This window comes from Pseudorasbora parva, chromosome 5 (assembly GCF_024679245.1).
Source record: "Pseudorasbora parva isolate DD20220531a chromosome 5, ASM2467924v1, whole genome shotgun sequence".
Taxonomy (NCBI): Eukaryota; Metazoa; Chordata; class Actinopteri; order Cypriniformes; family Gobionidae; genus Pseudorasbora; species Pseudorasbora parva.
In genome coordinates this window covers 46,167,592-46,189,022 of record NC_090176.1, presented here as the reverse complement: position 1 = coordinate 46,189,022, position 21,431 = coordinate 46,167,592, and the positions used below count along the sequence as shown (strand labels likewise).

The window sequence follows — 21,431 nt, the reverse complement described above, 5'->3', positions numbered from 1 at the left end:
AGAGAAGTTTTGGGTGAACATGGGTGGGTGAAGTGGTTGTATAGCCCTGTGGGGTGCTGGCTAGACTTTGGGTTTGGCATGGAGATGAGTTTGGCAGGGCATAGCAGCCATTATAACTATATAGGACATGACCCCCACTTTAAAAAATGACTAAACTGAACCCCTCCACTTTTTGGAAGATAGTCATTATGTTTTAAAAGGTTTATTTTTCTTGAGTGCGATCCAAAGGAAAATTACACTTGCATTTTATGAAAAATGTGAGTGGTGTTTGCCGGTACAAAACTCGCTGCTGCAATGCAAACGTGTACTGGGTGGTTTCCAGGGTGTACCAATGCCGTTTCTAAGGTGTTTCTACATTGATATGTGGTTGCTAGGGTATTGTTGATGGTTACTTCACTGGGGCAGACAGTAGGGTTTTGGCCATTAGCCTCTTCCCCAAGACTCCACTGTTTCTCCCTCGTCTGCCCCGAGTCCCTCCTCGCTGGCTCGGCTCCCAGTCTTTGATTCTTGCCTGTATTTCTCAGGTTTTGCACGTCCTCAGTCTTCTCCTGTTGAAAACAATAACTTCACATGGGCTTCTTGTTTTTAGGGTGTGCCCATCGACTATAATTGAGCTGTTCACATCCAGGACTCTTGTGATGTTCAGCTCCTGTACAACAACAAGCCTTTGTAACTCTAATTATGGAAGGTAAACAGTTTCAGAGCCTAACAGATTGTGAAGTCAGTGACAGATTGAAGCATTTGATGTTCAATACTGTTGAAGCGTGAGACGACTCTTGAAGGAAGTGAACTCCCTCTGCTTTTTGGGACGGGAATACAATTTCCTGAGGTTTATAGAGTAAATGGATTGAGATGTAAGCCAAGAGGTGATGATAGTGGTCATTCAGCAGAGGACAGAGAATAATGATTCAAAGCATATGAGCCCACAGCTCAGTTGACTGATGTGATTATACGTTCAATCAAATTATTAGTCACAAGTCACACACTGTATTTTTCATAGATAAAAAAAAACCCTAACAACAACGTCTGATGTTCTAGAGTTCTAATTTACAGAGTGTAAATTAATATATTTATTCAAACATATTCGGCCTTATTGGAACAATAATGCCTTCTCTACACCTACCCCTAACTGATAAACACTTTATTTCCACTTTTCATTTTTATTAAAAATAAATGCCTTTCAGATCTGATATGTGATGGGAAAAGGGAGAAGAGCAGGTTCTGAAAAAGGCAAATTCCAACACAGGTTGTTTTGTGACAAAATGTTTTGCTGTTCTTCTTACCCTACACCATTCCTTCTGTTGTTTATCCAACGTCTGTAATTTTGTCTGGCCCACCATGATGTCAGTGGGCGGAGTTAGTGTAAATAGCCTCTGCCAGCAAGGCGGGAAATTTGCTGTTAGTGTAAATAGACACTAGAATATTTGTGATGATTCTGACCTCATTGTTACATTAAGAAACATATAGAATATCACAATGATTTTAATGCACTTTTTATTTGGCCATTTAAAACCACATCATTGGACAAGTTTTACGATAAAAATGTCATTAGTTTAAGTTAAATTCATTGAAATATATTGAATTTATTTTAATATTGTGCTTTGCAAATGTAAAAGTGTACATTAAGTCATAATCACTTGTTATTCTCCACGGTCACAGAGCTGACCTTTTGTTCCAGATGTTTTAAGCCTGTGCTTGACATTCATCTCATTTCATAAGGAGCTAGTCTCTCTCGCACAGCGAGATCATTTACCTCGGGAGACACATTTTGTGATGTGAACACACGTACCTGTCTTACTGACAAGAAACACCAGAGTTTGCATCATAGTATCAGATGTTAAGTCATGAGCACATCCAGATGGGATATGCAGGAATTTCTGCATTTCTGTGCAGTGGATTGTAAAACGGAACAGAGAGTACTACAGTCTTGTTGAAAAATGAAAGCATTACGAATTAGGCATATTATATAATTTCAGCGTGAAATGCCATTCACAATTTAATATAATTTGGTAATCTGTAAAACAAACAGATTACAGAATGAAAAGAAGTTGATGTCTGCAAAGTATAAATGTTTTTTTTTATTCTGTGTTTGTGGTTTTAGTTTCGAGTATGTGATATTACAGTGTTTCATCTCACTATCATCTGTGTGCTATGCACAGTATGAATTTGAGACGTTATGTAGGGATTATGATGGTGCACAAGCTTGACCCCTTGTCACAGGACACGATGAATGAGATGTCTGCATGGTGAAAGTGAATCTGTAAGGATTACTTGGGGCTCTGTAGTTCTGTTATGTGAGTAAAATGAGATTCAGGTTCTGAATTTTAAAAAGAAATAATTTGCAGAAACATTTATGAACTCCAGGTCTCTGCCAGTATTGCTTTGCTTCTATTATAATGTGTAGTTTTTCCAAAAAGCTTGTATTTCTTTATATACAAGTCTAGATATCCACACAGAATTAATAATTTAGATGTTTATCTCACCAGATTTCAAATCTAAAAATCAAAAATCGATACATTGGAAATTATATTTCAGAATCTCGGTATGATTAAGTTTGAGTGGTGTTGTTATAATTAGCTTGACTCTTTTGACTTGAGTTAAAACAGACTGTTCCACAAGAGTTCTTTAGTAATAGAAAGTATTACTCCCCCCCCCCCCCCCCCGTTGATAACTTTAGCATACACTTGAAGCACACTATAGCTCTAAAGTCAAGCTGTTGTCATTTGAGAGGACATGCAAAAAGTAGTTAAGCACACTGAAGCTTTTACACATCACTTGCACCCTAGAGGGTCGTTTGTTCTGGTGAAGTGTTTTTGCATGGATTGTGTCTTCAATCTGGACCCTCCAACAGAGGCCGAAAAGCAACTCAAGCTCATTGGAAATGCATAACTCTACCATCATTTTAGTGAAACTCCAAAAATAAACACAAATCACTGGCATTTCTAGCTGAAATGAACACTATACAGGTGATAAAACACCAACAAATTATAGCTTTTCACACAAATTGTGATTACAGAGGCAGATTATCAATTAATAAAGACTTATTTTCACTTGGTTTCTTGCACAATGTGCTATCAGCTTAAACCACTTTTACCATTGTGCATGATTTGTAAACTAACATATTTTAACATTTGCGTTACACATCTAGCTGTAAATTTTGCAGTATGACTGTACATTTTTCTGATGTAAAATTGCACTTGGTAGTGCACTTACAAGAAGGAGCACTTGAGTATTCGAGAAAAGAGCTTAAATGGATAGTTCATCCAAAGATGAAAATGCGTGTTACTCACCCTCATGTTGTTCCAAGCCCGTAAGACTTCTGTTCGTCTTTGGGACACAAATGAAGATTTCTTCTTAAAGGAGTCATATAATGCCATTTTTGTACAAGTTAATATGATTCTTTAGTGTCTAGATGAAAAGTTTGTAATACACCCCACCCCTCTGTTCTGTGGACAGATTTGACACACACATGGAGAGTTGCTTTGACAACAGTTGCGGTATATTTTGGAGAAAGAATGAGTCTATGAGGACACATTGTATCAATTTGAGCCCGGAAAAAGATGACGGCCCGGCGAGCTGGACGTTTCTGAATGGTTGGTTAACGTAATGTCTCTTTGATCTATCTTTGTATGCCCTGGCAGGGTAACGTTAGTGCGAATGCTAAGTGTTTATTGATGTATACGTTAGTTCATTGACAGATAGATTTTACAGCTAATGGATCATGAAGCACTTTTTTTCTGTAAATGTAGGCTTGTCAGGGATGCGTAACATTATCTATGAAGTGTTAGGTACAACTGTCAGGGCTGAAGCATGACATTAGGTCACCACAGGAATGTTTCAACAGACACCGTTATAAATCATCTAACGTTACAAAAGTAAGCTTAGTGTAGTTACCACGTTAACTTCATCACCAGCGTACACAGTTTGTAATAACACAATAACCATAACTGAATTATGAAGTATATTGAGAACGTCATACATAGAAAGCATGCTGTAATATAAGTGAACTTACCCTGTAAACTTAAGCCACATTCATCGTGAAGCGTTTTAAACTACACTCACTTCTTCTGGAGGGGCAGCAGGAACACGAATAGTTGGTACAGATCTTTATACAGGAGCAGCTTTTAGCAAAACCTGCTAAGGTGAGTCTGGTGAGATGATTTGCGCGGCGCAAACATGAAGGCCTTGATGTCGATCGGGGGAATATTGCCTTCGAAAACAAAACTGCATCTTCAGCGGTTCGGATTTAGGAACATTAAAATGACTGCTGTGTTCATTATTACACCCAAGAACAGAACTTTGATTAGACGCCTTTCTGCTCCAGCACATCAACAATGAGGGACTATGACAGCTCGCTCAGGGCAGGTCTGAGGTGAAACGCTGCTGTCAATCAAGTATCGAGGGTGGGGCGTGTGTGATGTCACACGGTCGAACGGCTTGATGTGAGACAGGAGATTTAAAACAAAAAACACTGGATGGATGAATTTTTATCATTATAGGATGGTTGTGTACAGGCACTGCCAACACACATTTCCATACAATCAACTTGTAAAAGTGCATATACCATTATATGAGCCCTTTAATGAAAATCACCACTTTGACGCTTCAAAAAGTTCATAAAGAGATTGTAAAACGAATCTATATGAATTGAGCGGTTTAGTCCAAATTGTGTGAAGGGACTTGATCGCTTTATATCAATAATACATTTCAAATTTAGATCTTCATTTGTGTTTTGAAGATGAGTGAAAATGTTAAAGGGGGGGTGAAATGCTGTTTCATCCATACTGAGCTTTTTACACTGTTAAAGACTTGGAGTCCCATCCTAAACATAGACAAAGTTTCAAAAACTAATGCTGGTCGTTTGATGGAGTATTTCTGTGTCAAAAATACTCCTTCCGGTTTCTCACAAGTTTCGGAGAGTTTTTTTCGAGTATGGGTCCGCTTGACGTTAATAAGAGTGGGAGGTCCTTGTTTGGGCCGTACGGGCTCTTCTCCCGGCAGGGTGCGCACGCGCGTGACTAGAGCGAGAGAGGAAATGCACGCCCATAAACATTCGCTCAGCTGCAGATCCACTCGTCCGTGAACACTTCTGTCACACCTCGCTCCACTTTATTCCTATGGGTGACATCAAACGACTTTAACGCGTCCGCATAGCATTCCGGGAAGGCAGCGCTGCATTTGAACCGATTTGAGCGCAGAAATGACGGGAAGCTTCACAACACTACGCTTCAGTTGTGTCGCAAAAGTGGATCTCCACGGTCACTGCTGTCACAGAACTTCACCAAATCAACAGTTACCAAAGAAGTGTGTTTTTGACGGAGCGGTCCCAGCGATAAAGGTTCGGTCCTGCTTTGTAAGTAGCCGGTGAGTAAAACTGCTTCAAATGTCTGTGCTGTTGGCTATCGTCACGTGAGTAAACATCAGTAAACGACGCGATCATGTATAACGTTAGTTAATTTATCAATGGAGCATGCGATCTATGTTGTGTGTTTAAATACATTTGTTTAGCTGACCACTATAGGTGTCAGTTTGTTTATTGTAAAACCACCCAAACATAAACCTAGCGTTCTAACAAAGCGTGTTTCTTCACTCAAATGCGCTAAAGGTTAACGTTACTCCATTGTTGTTCTATGTATAACATTACACTAGTCTGACGTGCAAAACCGTTTTGCTTGCTACTGCTAAGGTTTAGTCGCATACAATAGTCCATAAACCGAATCATGTCCTCATAAACTCAGAGTAAAGACACACAAATGTTGACAGGCCACTAAATACAGTACATACCACAGAGACGGACGTCCTGCTGTTGCTGTTTCTCCTGTTCAATTTATTTCAGCCTCCGGATCTGATTCTGGATTATATCTGTATTAGTTGAATCTGATTGATAGCCATGGTTTATTTAGGGTAACGTTTTCTTCTCCACACTCGAGGACGTCACCGCTTTGTGCGCTCGTCATTCTTTAGCTCTGCCCACACGATACGCCTGCTGCTGTTAGTTTTTTTCCGGAAAGACTCGGTACAGCCTATATTTCTTTTATAAATATAATAAAACTAAAGACTTTTTGGAGATATGAAGGATGCAATACTACTCTATAGGTACTCAAGATTGACATGAGATTGACTGAAACTGAGTGTTTCACCCCCCCCCCCCCTTTAATGGTTTTGGAGGGTAAATAATTGGTTAAATGAATAAATGAGCTTTTTGTGGGGAACTATCCCTTTAAAAACAAGGTAAAAATGTATACTTTAAAAATTTTTGGTTGTTTTTTGTTGGTTTAACTTAAAAAAGTAAGTTACCTGGTTGCCTTAAAATTTTGAGTTTATTGAAATTAAACATTTGAGTTGATACAATGAAGGAAATTTGTTTAATAAATAGAAACTCAAAATATTATTGTATCTGAACCACATAAAAAATGTGATAAATCATGAAAATAGCACTATTTGGCATGTTTCACTGCGTCATCAGAAATAAAACACACAATTACGCAATATGCTTACAAAATCTTTTAATAATATTTTAATAAAGGTTGTCGAAGCTCAAAACATGTTCATTGTATTAACTCAAAATTTTAATTTCAATGAACTCAAAATTTTAAGGCAACCAGGAAACTTTTTTTCTAAATAATTTTTTACAGTGTATAGTTACTTCAACAAATGCCTCTTTTTTTCTTGCATTTTCGTCAACACTATTGGTTGGGTTAAGTGTAGTTAATTTTCAAAAGCAATTAAAAAGTTAACCTTGTTAGCCTGGATGCCAGCCAAACTCAGCCCGCCCACAATTTTTTTAGGTCGGGCAGTTCGGTCTGGCCTCGCTCCATAGAGGAGAAAACGCGGACTTGGCAACACAGTGCAGTTGAGCTCTGTTGACGTTGCTTCGTTGCTCTCATTGGTTGTTGGTCTATCCAATTGAGGTCTTTCCTGGTTCGGTTGAAACACGCGCCATAATCACACCCCAATGGAGCAGTTTCAGACTCATATTCTGAATAGAATTGAGTATGATCACGTCAGGCTATAACCTTGTAGCACCAGTCACTGCGTTTCAAACTGATGTGATATGTACATGAACCAATGTTGGCACAGTCATGTTTACCAGTTTGAATGCACTTTTTAGGGCCACTCACTGGACATTTCACTGCCACGGATCATACACCAAGCAGCTTGATATTATTTTTTGCACAAAATGTCACCCCAGGCATGTATTTGTCTGGGCATTCCCTGTCAGATGATTACTCAATCATTCATGATTTATGTGTTCCTCTTCCTAGTCAGTTCTCAGCGCTGCAGGCTTGGATACAGTTAGGAAAACAAACAGCAACACCCAAACCGGTTGAGATGGAGTAATCAAGACGGTGGAAAATATGTAAACAGCAGGCCGAGTGAGTAACAGCATGAGCCATTAGTCTCTGGAGAAAGAGCTGAATAAGAGAAGAGAATGCACATGCTGAGAGAGAGAGAGAAAGAGAGAGAGAGAGAGAGAGAGAGAGAGAGAGAGAGAGAGAGAGAGAGAGAGAGAGAGAGAGAGAGAGAGAGATGATACATGTTTTATTAGAAACAGACTGCATCATGATATTGGCACTGCCATGAGAGATATTAGAATGAGTTGCTTCGTTGGGTGGAGCTCAGTCAGACACACTGTTATTGAACAAACTGGAGTAAGATTGTTTTCAAAGTGACATTGCCAATTACTGGCCAGGCATGCATAATACAGTTTTTTGGGGGATTTGTGTTAACGTGGATTGTTTTGACAAAGTTGCAGTTTGCAGTTTTTAGAACATCATTGATTTTCCTTTTGCAGGGCCACAGGAAAAGCACTAAAGTTCCTGTCTGTTCTCCAACCCAGAACATTCTCTCTTACTGTAATTGTTGATTATTTTCATTGCTTGGCATTCGTTGGCTTGCCTGTGTCTCTAGGAACTCAATATTTGAACATAGTCATCACGCTGCCAGAGTGTGTGAGTCTGCATGTTTTTGATGAACATATGTGTGTACATTCGGTTGATTCGAGCAGTATTGGGTTCTTGCGGTGAGCCTGACTATGCTTGATATTGCGTGATCTCATTGAATTGGTCTTCATGGATAAAACCATCTGTTAAGAGTCATAAAAAAAATCCATTCCATGTATGGAGTCATTGTACAATCAGCTTTACAATGCATGTACACTAATAATGCATTAAAGGAATAGTTCACCAAACACTTTTATTTACCTTCTTGTTGTTTCAAACCCGTTTGACTTTCTTCTGTGCAACACAAAAGAAACTCAATCTCCATAATGCATAACACTGAACATTATTGTACAATCAAACAAATTGTTTGGCTAAATAAATAAACAAATAAATAAATAAATAAATAAATAAATAAATAAATAAATAAATAAATAAATAAATAAATAAATAAATAAATAAATAAATAAATAAATAAATAAATAAAATGTATCAAATTGGTTCAATAACATTTATTCTCCTTATCCATTCAATGCAAATCCTAAGGTAAGATGGTTTCTTTTTTAAAGAGAAGACAATGCTGAATAAAGTCGTAGTTTTTGTTATTTTTGGACCAAAATGTAATTTAAGAGATTCTAATGAACTAACTGATGTCACATATGGACTACTTTGATGATGTTTTTATTCCCTTTCTGGACATGGACAGTAAAGTGTGCATAGACTGCATATGCTCTGGGATTAAAATATAAAATATCTTAAACTGTGTTCTGAAGATGAACAGAGGTCTTACGGGTGAGGAACGACATTAGGGTGAGTCATTAATGACATCAATTTCATTTTTGGGTGAACTAACCCTTTAAGCAGGGGAACCTTCCGTGCCATAAATGATTTCAAACCATGACTTCTTAGTGTATTACCAACATAATAATAATAATAATAATAATAATAATAATAATAATAATAATAATAATAATAATAATAATAATAATAATAATAATAATAATAATAATAATAATACGTTTTATTTATATAGCGCCTTTCCAGAGCTCAAGGACACTTTACAATAAACAAACAACAATAAAGCCAATTGACAAAAAGAGTAGACAGGACAACAGTAGGCAATTGAGAGTGCAAGTACAATAAATGAGAAATCGAAAAAATAAATAAATAAATAAATAAAACATAATAATCATTTCTAAGACCTATAATATTCAGAAAAGAGGTGTGTTTTGAGCATGGATTTGAATTCAGAGATAGTGGCAACAAAACAGAGTGATCGGGGTAAAGAGTTCCATAATTTGGGTGCTATTACACTGAATGATCTGCCCCCCATTGAAGCAAGGCGATGCCGAGGGACAACGAGAAAGTTGGAATCAACAGATCGTAGAGAGCGAGTAGGGTTGAAGGGGAGAAGCAAGTTACAGAGGTAGGGGGGAGCAAGGCCGTGCAGAGACTTAAAAGTGAGAAGAAGAATTTTGAATTTAATACGGTAAGGTACAGGAAGCCAGTGAAGATCATGCAGAATTGGGGAAATATGAGCAGAACATTTAGCAGAACAGTAACCTTGGAAACGGTGGTCCCAGCTCTTTTCAGGTCATTGACCAGCTCCTCCCGTGTAGTTCTGGGCTGATTTGTCACCTTTCTTAGGATCATTGAGACCCCATGAGGTGAGATCTTGCTTGGTGCCCCAGTCCAAGGGAGAATACAGTCGTCCATTTTCTAATGATTGCTCTAACAGGGGACTTTTTTTTTCACCAGGCTGCGTGGCAATTTCCCCAGAGCCCTTTCCAGCCTTGTGGAGGTGTACAATTTTGTCTGTAGTATCTTTGGACAGCTCTTTGGTCTTGGCCATGTTAGTAGTTGGATTCTTACTGATTGTATGGGGTGGACAGATGTCTTTATGCAGCTAACGACCTCAGACAAGTGCACCTAATTTAGGATAATAAATGGAGTGGAGGTGGACATTTTAAAGGCAGACTAACAGGTCTTTGAGGGTCAGAATTCCAGCTGATAGACAGGTGTTCAAATACTTATTTGCAGCTGTTCCATACAAATAAATAGTTAAAAAATCATATATTGTGATTTCTGGATTTTTTATTTTAGATTATGTCTCTCACAGTGGACATGCACCTACGATGACAATTTCAGACCCCTCCATGATTTCCAAGTGGGAGAACTTGCAAAATAGCAGGGTGTTCAAATACTTATTTTCCTCACTGTGTGTGTGTGTGTGTGTGTGTGTATATATATATATATATATATATATATATATATATATATATATATATATATATATATATATATATATATAATATATATAATGTTTTATTCACGAAAGTGTGTTGCACCATTCCTGTCAGATCCAGCACACAGCATTGTTTCTTAATCTCATTTTGTCGGCAAATCCAGTCTCTTGTATACAAATGAATCCGCTGTGAAATGAAGTGATCAAATGCCCAATGTCTTTCCCACGTGAGCTGGATCTTCATTAACCCTTAAATGCATACCTCAGGGTCTTTAGCAACCCGAGCCATCATTCACTACCCTCCTCCTCATTCAATTTGTTTAAACTTAGACATCAACCTTCTTAGTATTCATCACTCAATCCATTTTAAACAATATAACAAGCAAAAAATAATACAATTGTAATTTAATGTTTTTCCACTCGTTTTTTTTGGTCAAAATTGTAGAACTAACGACAGATTGCTAACGACCCGTGTGGTGTGAGGTGTTTAAGATTGTGTGTATTTTTTTTCCTGCACAATAATAAATTATTTATAATGACAAAAGTGTAATTAACCTTTATTCCAGAAGGTGTCAATGTCTGATACACAATGATGAAGTGATGTTTCACTTATCGTTACCTCAGACAGAAAACATAACAATAATGATTATACTCTGCAAAACTTGGAATGGCTCAGCAATTTACTGCAGAGCAAGTACTGAACATAATCAAGAATTAGTGTCACTGTCTTAATAATAGGTCTGATGAAGGAAGCTGTCAGTGATCAAAATATTGATTTTGAAGATGTTGAAAATGAGTTTTGAGATTGCGAATATGAGGCAGATGCTGAATGTGCTGGGAAACGAGCTCTGACGGGCAGAATGATGATGGTATAAAACATCTGCTCAAACTGAACAATTCCAAGCTCCAAAAGGTAACGAAATATGTTTTATTTTATTTTTCTGTAATTGTTACTTTAATATTAGAAGTTTTATATATTATCGCGACATGTAGAGATCTATCCATGTTAGATATAGATCCGGGTCGCTAAAGACCCGGATATGTAAGAATGTTTGGTGAAACAGTCATGCATTTAAGGGTTAAATAAATTCAATGATGCATTCCTAATATTGGAATGAAAATGACATTTATGCTGCATGTTTATTGCTTGGAAGTTCGATCCGGTTTATTTCCACAATAATAATGTTATTTATCTACGTCAGGCACAAGTCTGTTGAATTAGAATTAGGCATTTGTCTTATTCTGTTGCTTCTATCTTGTTTTTGCATGTTCATAAATTCATTGTAGGACAACCTGGCCTTTTTTGGAACAATTTTGCATTTTGACATCACAAATAAAACGATTTACCTGAAGAACAACTATGCAAAATGCTTATAATATTTAAATTAAGGGTAAAAATGCCAACGTTCCTTAGCCGGAGATGACTTTTGGCCACTACTGTACGTGAGGATTGGTAGCGATGGTCTATCAATCATTACCACCCCGCAGCTTAAAGAGAGCTTCAGGAATTCACAGTTGAATGTGCGCTCCATATGTGACTATGAACGTCGCGGTGGGCTGCCTGTTCACACACCTGCCTCTCTGCAGGGCTCTGATTGGCCCCTGCATGTTCCAGCAGGACGTTCCTCCTCGGAATCACGGGAATGTTCTCCCGTAGTCTGCTGACTGGAGGAATGGTTCTTGTTTTAGGACCACTTATGCCATGCTAGACCTGGCATTTATTTGTCCTTACACTAGCTGTAGACATTAAACACCATCCTGAGTGTTACTTATATGGCCATAACGATGCTTATTACAGGAGCACCAAGAGGATCATTAAAGATAATAAAATCCAGGGTACAGGAAATATGTCAGACTCATAACATGCCGACATCTAATAGGGGATTTTTGCAGGTCTGCGTTCTTTGTTTTTGTTTCTGTTGTTGTTTGTAATCAAAGATGCAGTCTGCTGGTTTAATGAAGAATTAATGATTGTGTTTAGTGTACAAGCACATGGAAGTTCAGATTAGAATGGGAATTTGGCCATATGCGATTATGTATGATTATGTATCCACAAAGGTATTAAGCAGCACAGCTGATATTAACATTGATAACAATAAGAAATGTTTCTTGAGCAGCACATTCAAATGATTTCTGAAGGATAATGTGACACTGAAGACTGGAGTAATGATGCTGAAAATTCAATTTGGTTCACAGGAATAAATTACATATTCAAATAGATTTAAATAGAAAACTGTTTTTTTTGTGTGTAATACTATCAATAAGGGTTTTTTGTAGAATAGGTCTCTTTTTTTATGCATTCATAGTCTGAGATTTAAATGTCGCCCGGTTTTGTTCTAGTAAGAGATTTAAGCCAACATTTCAGTTTTTCTAGAAATTCACATACTGTGAATAACCTGAAATAACGTCTGTATTAATCCGAATTTTGTGTCATGTGCACACCTTATTAGGAAAACACATTGTTCATGTATATCCATGTGTATCCAAACAAAGTCATTCTGAGGGCTAGTTGTGAAATGCCACAACATACCGTATCATATAGATTGGTAGTAGTTCACCACAAAGGTGCCTAGGAGCTGCAAGGGGGCGATAGAGTGTGCTTCTTTTTGTAACACAATGACAAAGGAGCTGCCCGGCGGTCACACAAGCAAGCAAAGTCCACATCAAGTGCTGCATTTGGGACATGGCCAATATCTTGCTTGATGAAATAGTTGTGCTTTCCCTCTGCTCTTCTCCTCCTCTTTCGTCAGGCTTGTCATTAATGCTGGATTCAGCGTCCCACATCTTTCTAACATCTGGTATGGGACACTCCGAACAGACATCTCACTTTGAAGCTGACATCTTCTGTATAATTATTTTGATATCACCAAACAAAACGGCTCATGTTTTCCAATAGGATGGTGTGCTCCGTAAAAAGACCTTCAATTGTTAGCTTTGTGGAAACCACCATCAGAAATGCTGATTAGATGGCACGAGTGTACAACGTCACGCCCCAACAAATGATTGTCTGTATTTTTAGGAGCACAAAGAGCTGTATTTTTCAGAATCAACCTGGAGCATCATGATTCAAGTTGTTTCCATAAGAAACAACAATTATTAGGACCGTGAATGGAAAACTAGTTACATACATTCTGCCGTGCAAAGGCAAAAGGCCGTAACTTCGTTTTTGGTCAAAAATGAGTTATTGACATTTTTGGGACTTTCAAGACCTCCTTTATCATGTGGATAAATATCGTTAGTCAATTATGTTGTTTTTTCGAGAAAATTATGGATTGTCTGAACAGTAACTTCCAAAAGCCCAGGAGAAACCAAGACAGAACACCGTAACAGCAGTTACCGCTCTTTGCCTTGGTTTTAGAACACTCAAACTGAGTTACGGTACTCTGCCTTTGTTTAGCCATGCGTCTAAATTAAGTTACGGTACCGACATGCAGTTATGGTGTCCCGCCTTTGTATTAATGTCTATTAAAGTTTGCCGCGTTTGAGTTACGGTGTAGCCTGTGTACTGTCATACATGTTTTCATAATGCAGAATATTCTCTCAGCGCGCTGTCAGGCAGTCTGGGGCTGCCCACTGCACGAGTGTGTGTAGGCTACTCGAATGCAGTGACAGCGTGCGATCACGCATACAATCAGTAGGCTAGTAACAGTTCGCAATTATATGCATATATCCTACCTTTTCTTGTAAACCCGATAAAATCCATGCCAATGAACGTCATCGGAGATGTTAATCCACAAGCATGCTGAGAATTATTCCTGTCGTTCACATCAATCTAAAAGTTGTCCTTTTAGGCTTGGCGATTTTCATTCAAAGATGTAAAAGTATAAGCTATGTAGCCTATTGTATCTTTTTTTACTAGATAAAAACATTAAAACATATTGCAATAAATAATTACTCTGTTTAGCCTATGAATGGGCAATCCGATCCAGTCAGCGCTGTCATTAGCCAAAATATAATAGCGTGATAGCCAAACTTAACCCTTGATTAACCAGCGGCACTGTTTGCTATTTGTCTTATTTATCACATGCATTTTTACAAGATTTTTTATTTGTTCTATTTTTTATATCTTTGCATTATATATGCAAATGTTTATTAGAAATAATCTTATCTTGTTCATATAATTCAGTGTCACCTATCAACCTGTAAGTTTTGCTGCACACCAATGAAGATTCTCTTTACTAGAGGTATTGTGTCCTTAATAATAATAAGATGGCTATAATTAATTGTAAATCATCCAAAATAAATGCCATGATCATTAGATTTTATAAAGGTGTTACTATATTGATTTTGCAAATGGTGATCAGCAACCAAATATTGATAATATGGAAGTTACTGCCTTTTGCCTTGGCATGACTCCACATTTTTTGCAGACAATACAAAGGCAGAGTGCCGTAACTTCAAAATAGGGGTCAAAAGTCAAGTTTGAGTAAAAAAAAAGTGTATGTAGATAATTGTCATTACTAAAACATCTAAATGCCAGATTTCCAGTGTCCTACCTATAACTAATTTGGCTGGACAACAAAAAATCTTTAAAGTCATTTTTCTCAGTTCCACACTCCAGTGAGTTAAGGTCTTTTGCCTTTGTAGGGCAGCATACTACCCTAGCTTTTCGAGAGAACGTTTTGAGCTGCCTCTTTTGCTATATATATATGTGTGTGTGTGTGTGTGTGTGTGTGTGTGTGTGTGTGTGTGTGTGTGTGTGCGCGCCCTTGTTTATATTACATTGTGGGGGCCAAATATCCCCATAAGGATAGTAAAACCTGAGATCACCTATATTGTGGGGACCAGCCAGCGGTCCCCACTTTTTAAAAGGCTTATAAATCATACAGGATGATTTTTTTTTTTTTTTTGAGAAAGTAAAAATGCAGAATGTTTCTTGTGATGGGAAGGTTTAGGGGCAGGGGCAGTGTAGGGAGGATCGAATGTACAGTTTGTACGGTATAAAAACCATTACGTCTATGGAGAGTCCCCACAAAGATAGTGAACCAGACGTGTGTTTGTATGTGTGTATATAAATTTTTTTGTTTAGAAATTTTTTTTGGGGGCAAAAAAAAAAAAGCAGTACACAACAGATTGTGTTTTTTAATGGTCATCAATAGAGAGAGTTGCTGTTTGGCCACATAATGATGTAGTGTTGGAGTTATGGAGCTACCTGCTGAAGCTAACCAGCTAAACTTTGACCCTCTGGTAATAATAGCTAGCATGCATGTTGTTTTGGCTGTGACATCTCTACTCCCTGTGGTTGTGGTTTGTCAGTGTGTGTGTGTTGTCAGTGTGTGTGTGTTGAGTTTGTAACCTGAACGGATCCCTCCGACTGGATTCAATAGGGAGCACATTGTGTCGTGATTCAACAACTAGAGTCTTCGTAGGAGCATGTTCACTCCAGTCCGACTTCAAAGAGAGAAACACTGAGAGAGACGGCTGTTACTCTAATAGTTTTTGTGCTGTTCGTGAAAACAGATAATGCTATCTGCTCTAGTCATCAGAGCTCTGATAAACCTTAGATAAACCAATTTGTTGGCTTTGGTGCTTGGCTGTTAAAACTTTTCCATGTTGGATAATTACATAGCAAGGAGGACTTTACTTTGATTATGTGGTGCAGGGCTGCACAATTAATTGAATTAAATTATTAAATGTATTGCCTTATCAAACAAGAAAAGGGTATGATATAGTCATAACTTAAGATTTTCTTTAAGGTTATTTATTTATTTAAATTCAAGAATGTTATTAACTTTGACTTTTTTAAAAATTGAAATTAATTTCAAATGTCCAGAAAGATTAAAAAAAAAATATATATATTTTTTTTCTTATTTATTTTATTTTTTATTATTTTTTATTATTTTTTATTATTTTATTTTATTTTATTTTATTTTATTTTATTTTATTTTTTATTTTATTTTATTTATTTTATTTTTTATAATTTAAAAGAATTTATTGTAAGTTTGATTTTATTGCACTTCTATATTTTATTATTTCATAATAAAAAAGAATTACTCAATTATAAAATCTCAATATAATTGTCTAACTCAATCAAGCAGCCCTAATGTGGTGGTGTAGGTAAACTAAAGGAGAAACAGAATTCAAAATAAGTTAGTATCCCGAGGGCAGAAGGTTACAGCCCTAAACCTGTCAGTATCTTCTCAGTAATTGCTGTGGTTCTGTCTGGTCTCAAACAGGCCCTGAAGCCAGCGGTAAATTCCCTGCTGTTACTGATGCCTGTAGGATCACTTGCCTGTTTACCTCAGAAGTTTGTGACAGATTTTTTATTTATTTATGGATATCAATCAGTGTGATGATATTCCTCAGACATTGTGCTATCTGTATTTATTTGCATTAAATTAAGATTACATTTTGAAAATACACTCAATGTTAAGCATTCAAAATATAACAGACAGCGTAATACTTCCATATGTGTCTATTTTTCTCTTTTGACTTGAATTTATTTAACTACAGCCTTTGTACCTCAAAGATGATATTGCATTGTTTTGCTGCTTTGCTAGAACTGGTATGTCCTTCAGGAACGGCTCCACAAATCTCGTTTTGTGTTTTGTCTGGAATCCATCAGATTCTGAGCATCTTTCAGAGAAGCGCAGACAGCTGGATGTAGCTCAAACACTCTGTCTGTTTTAAGAGGGATTAAAGTCATTTGTTTTCTACATCCGAGTCCATCTGGAGGAGTGTTAGCATTGCATTGGTTACTGTAGGCTGTGCCTCTTTACTGCTACACGGCCCTCTACGTAACTCAGTTTGCCTTTGAGCTTGTCAACTCATGTTAAACCTGTAAACTGAGAACTTGATAACAACTAGAGAAGAAGAGGGAGAGAGAGAGAGAGACGGAAGCGGTGGGCTGATGAAGACGCTTTTTGTCGTTCAAAACCAAGTCCAACCCACAGAACTTGCTAGGAATTTCAGTTTGGGTAAATTCTCATTTCTTTGAAGGTTCAGTCCTTGAAATTAGTTTTTCACCCCTCAAATGTGATTGTCACTACTGTATATATATATAAAACTCTTAAAACTCTTTTTGTGCATTGCAGTATATATATTTTGGGGTATTTTCCTGAATTAAATTAAATATTTAGCATAGAATTTTGAATTTTTATTTATTATTGCATTGTGATCCTTAATAAAAAATAAATAAATAAATAATATATATATATATATATATATATATATATATATATATATATATATATATATATATATATATATATATATATATATATATATTATTATTATTATTATTATTTATTTTTTTTTATTTTTTTTTATAGGCCTGCCTGATGCAGTTCAATCCGAAATGAACTATTACATTTTAAATAATATTATAATACAATTTATAAAATTATTTACAATTTATAATAATACAAAAATATGTGTATGTATGTATGTGTATATATGCATATGCATACACACACACACACACACACACACACACACACGCACACACACACACACACACACCGCATCACAAAAATAAATAAATAATAAATCACCAAATATAAAACATCTAACGTTGCTATTCCTTATTGGCCAACTGATGTGTAACTTTGTTTTATTTACTCGCCAAAGCCATTTTCTTCTTGCATTTGGCACTTGACTAATGTTGGACCTTGTGTATATTTTTCTAAGATTTTTTTCCCGTCTGTCCCAAAAATGCTCACATAGAGCAAAAGGGAGGGAGAGAGAGAGAGAGAGAGCGCAAAAAAGGGAGGGCAGGATAGTGAGAGGGAAAGGAGAATGTCAGTAGCCTGCAGCTAGACTTGGTAGATTTCCGTGCCGTGCGCTCGTTGGGTTTGTAGGTGCTGTGCCTGGATCTGACCTCCTCTGTTAGTCCATAGCCATATATAGTGTGAATATCTTTTATGATCCTCTTTTTTTGGCTGGAGCGAACAGGGAATGTGAGTCAACATTTCAGCCTTTCTCAGGAAGCCAAGAAAGCAGACGTGTTTGTGCACACATCTACACACTCACACACTTCTGCTGGCTGGATTACACTGTGTGTTTGAAAGAGGTGCGCTGCTCTGCCTGTGACTCGGACCGGACGATCCTGTAATACTCTCGGCAGAGAATGCTGCGTTGGGGCTGACACACACGCACACACACGCGCATTCATACCTGATGAGGATGGCCACCGCGGTGTTTCAGGTAAGAAGATGGTGACACGGCTCGCTGGCGGTGAGAACACTGCCAGATATCTTGGGAATTTTAACCTCGTTTGCTCTCAGAGCTGCGTGTGTGTGCCGCAGACAGTTTGTTTGCTTGTTCTTTGTGGAAACAGAGAGTGTTCTCAGGCATGTTGAAGGAAAAGCTCAGACTGCAAAACTTTGTGTGTTCAGTAGGAGTGAGATGAGAACAGTGAAGCTGCTCTTGTAGGTTATTTCCCAAGTCAAAATGTAAAGCGTGGGACCGCTGTGGTGATGTTGAGGAGAGATTGAGCCTCGTTAAACACTGCCTTTGTGAATCAAACTGCACTTCCAACATTTTGAGGCTTTTGAGTGATTTAAAAAGGAATCATTCACCTGAAAATGGAAATTCTGTCATCCTGTATGATATTCTTTCATGATGTTTAGAACAGTTTATTTAGTCAAACTCCACAAAATGACAGAAAACACTGTTAAATTAGCACTAAAGTGTCTATATGACTATATTTGAAGTCATCAATAGCTTTATGTGAGGAGCAGAATGAAATTTAAGATATTGACTGAGAAGCGTTCCCTACACCGTGGCTTTTAAACGTCCTTTATCCTTCAAATGATGCGATGCTGTTTGGTTTCAGTGATATCAGGCTAGCACAGTGCATCTGAAAACATTCAATCTGAGTTTGTACACTTTTAAAAATAAAGTATCTTTGGTGGGGTGTATGGTTCCATGAAGAACCTTTTAACATTCAAAGAACCTTTCCACTGCACAAAATGTTCTTTGTAGCACAGAAAGGTTCTTTAGACTAGAAAATGGCTAGAAGAAAATAATCACAAAATAGTTCTTCAGGGAGCCAAAAAATGGTTCTTTATGACACCTTTATTTTTAAGGGTGTAGGAAGATTTCCAGCATCTACTCGGTGACCTAATACAGTGCATTAGCTTTCAAAATCTGAACAGAAATGAGTTGGATGATGACACTAACGTTGCAGCATTGAATCCACATTGAACTGACTAACGCCGCATTCACACGGGGCGTAGGCGTTAACGCTTGATGGAGGGCCTGGCTGAAGCTGGGTGCTGACGCCATCGTCATAGTGACAACAGCCAATCACATTAACTTGCCGCTTGGACCAAAACACAACACAAAAAAAGCGCCTTTTTATGACAGCTAGTCTGTGAGACGAAATGGATGCCGATTTGGTTGTATGTGCGAGTGCGATTGCCCGTGTAGTTGTTGTCAGTGCACTGTACAGATGCTCGAAGCTGTTGGGTACATTAAATCCTGAAAAAGCGCCGACAGCGGGGAGAATATCGCATTCTGGTCCGGGAGCTGCGTCTGGATGGTTCACTGTTTGAGCAGTTATGAACGCAATTGGCTAGCGTCTGCTGTAGGATATTTGCATACAGCGATCTGATTGGATGACTCCTGCGCTGGCGCTTGAAAAGTTGAGAAATCTTCAACTTCTGCCGCTTGCATTATAGCTGAAATGAACTTGTTTCATAACTGATGACCTTTGCAACATTGGTATTGAACTGAACTGAAACAACCCTAATTGAGCTGAATCATTACACGATTGTCATCTTGTATACTTTAATACTGAATTTTCTTAATTGATGAATTTTACGACATGAACAGTGTTATTTTCCTGTTTATTACTGTCAATCGGCTTTGAAACAATCTGTAAAGTGTTATATAAATAAATGTGACTAATAATTTAGCCTAATTGTAGGCTATTTATAGTTGCCAAAACGAAAGCAACTTTCTGCATTAATGAAGAGTGTTTGACTGTATCTGCATCTGAGAATTGCTTTGAATGTGGCTTAGGTTTTCAGACCTGTCAGACTTGAAGAATAATAGCTCAGTTTGTTGTTTGAGTGAGTCTCAGGTCTGGAGTGGTCTGGTGGAGGTGTCATTGTGGTCTCACAGCTTTGATTCGGGTCTCTGAGTGGCATGTTTTCAGAGCTTCCCTTTTTGCTGTAACAAATGCAGCTGACAGGATGACAAAGCGGATGTTAAATGCTGAACAATAGCCGTCTCCCTGTGGCACAGACCAGCATCGTGGCGTGTGGCTTTCTTTTGTGTAGTTGCGCATCTCAACGAATCGTTCAAGAACATGTCCGGGTCATTTTTCATATCTTTTATTTAATTTATTTTTTATTATATTTATTTATTGAGATGGAGCTTTCTTGAGATTATTTTCACTGGACATCAGATGGAGATTAATGCTTTTTTTTTTTTTTTTGCTGTAATAAAGGATTATTGTACAGCATTAAGAGTCTATAAGAATTTGGTAAAACATTTTTAAAAAAAATTGATACACATTAAAATATACATACACATTGCAGTTATGCTCATTTGAGTGGTAAATGTTTATGATCATCATGAAAATAATGCAGTACAGAAGCTCTTAATGGTCTTATAAGAAGAAAAAAAACTTTTTATTTCTTCATGCAAAATATATATTTATGTATTTTCCCCCTTTTGAATTTGGTGAAATGTGCCCTGGGCAGGTTTTAGTGAGATTCACTCTCACTCAAACATTGACCAGACATAACCTGATGACCCTTAGGTCAGGACAGGCAGTTGTGACCTTAAATGTCAAACAGCAGACTCTTTAGTGTTGGTTATTTATGATACTGCAGCTCAACTAATGTATTTATGGCATCAATGGTTAGATAAACCTTGGCTTTACAATGTTTGAAATACAGGTTCATGTTATTGCAAATACTCAAAACTCAAAACTCTGATGAAGATCTAGTTCTATAAAGCATCATTATGCCATCTGTGCACACCCATGCAACATTTATAGTTCTGTTTGTTACGCTTTCTTTTGTCCACTCTACCTCAACCGTGGGAAAGAATGCATACTTTGTGTTTTTGGCACATTTGCAGATGCAATTTACACTAATTTGGCTCAAATTGAGGGGAAAAAGCAATAATGCTGTTGTGAACAGATCGAGTGCATTTATCATTATCTAGAGATAGCGAGAGGGGGAAATAGATGGTCTCATTTTCTCATGACTGCATCCCTCATAACAAATGTTTTATTCCCCAGACTCCATTTAAGTTTTTGCATATTCTTCTCCATTATCAGTCACCAGAAT

At 37.4% G+C, this 21,431-nt stretch overlaps 1 protein-coding gene across 9 annotated transcripts in view; it reads left to right on the top strand.

Moving 5' to 3' along the window:
* tns1b (tensin 1b) overlaps nucleotides 1–21,431 on the top strand; it is a 288,631-nt gene that overhangs the window by 139,181 nt on the left and 128,019 nt on the right. Inside the window, exon 1 of one of the 9 annotated variants that reach the window (XM_067444493.1) lies at nucleotides 17,936–18,330. The exons of the other annotated variants lie outside the window; for them this stretch is intronic. Within the exon in view, the coding sequence (XP_067300594.1) occupies nucleotides 18,304–18,330 (27 nt within the window). The 5' untranslated portion in view covers nucleotides 17,936–18,303. Of the gene's footprint in view, nucleotides 1–17,935; nucleotides 18,331–21,431 lie in introns of those variants that run through there. 9 annotated transcript variants of the gene reach the window in all.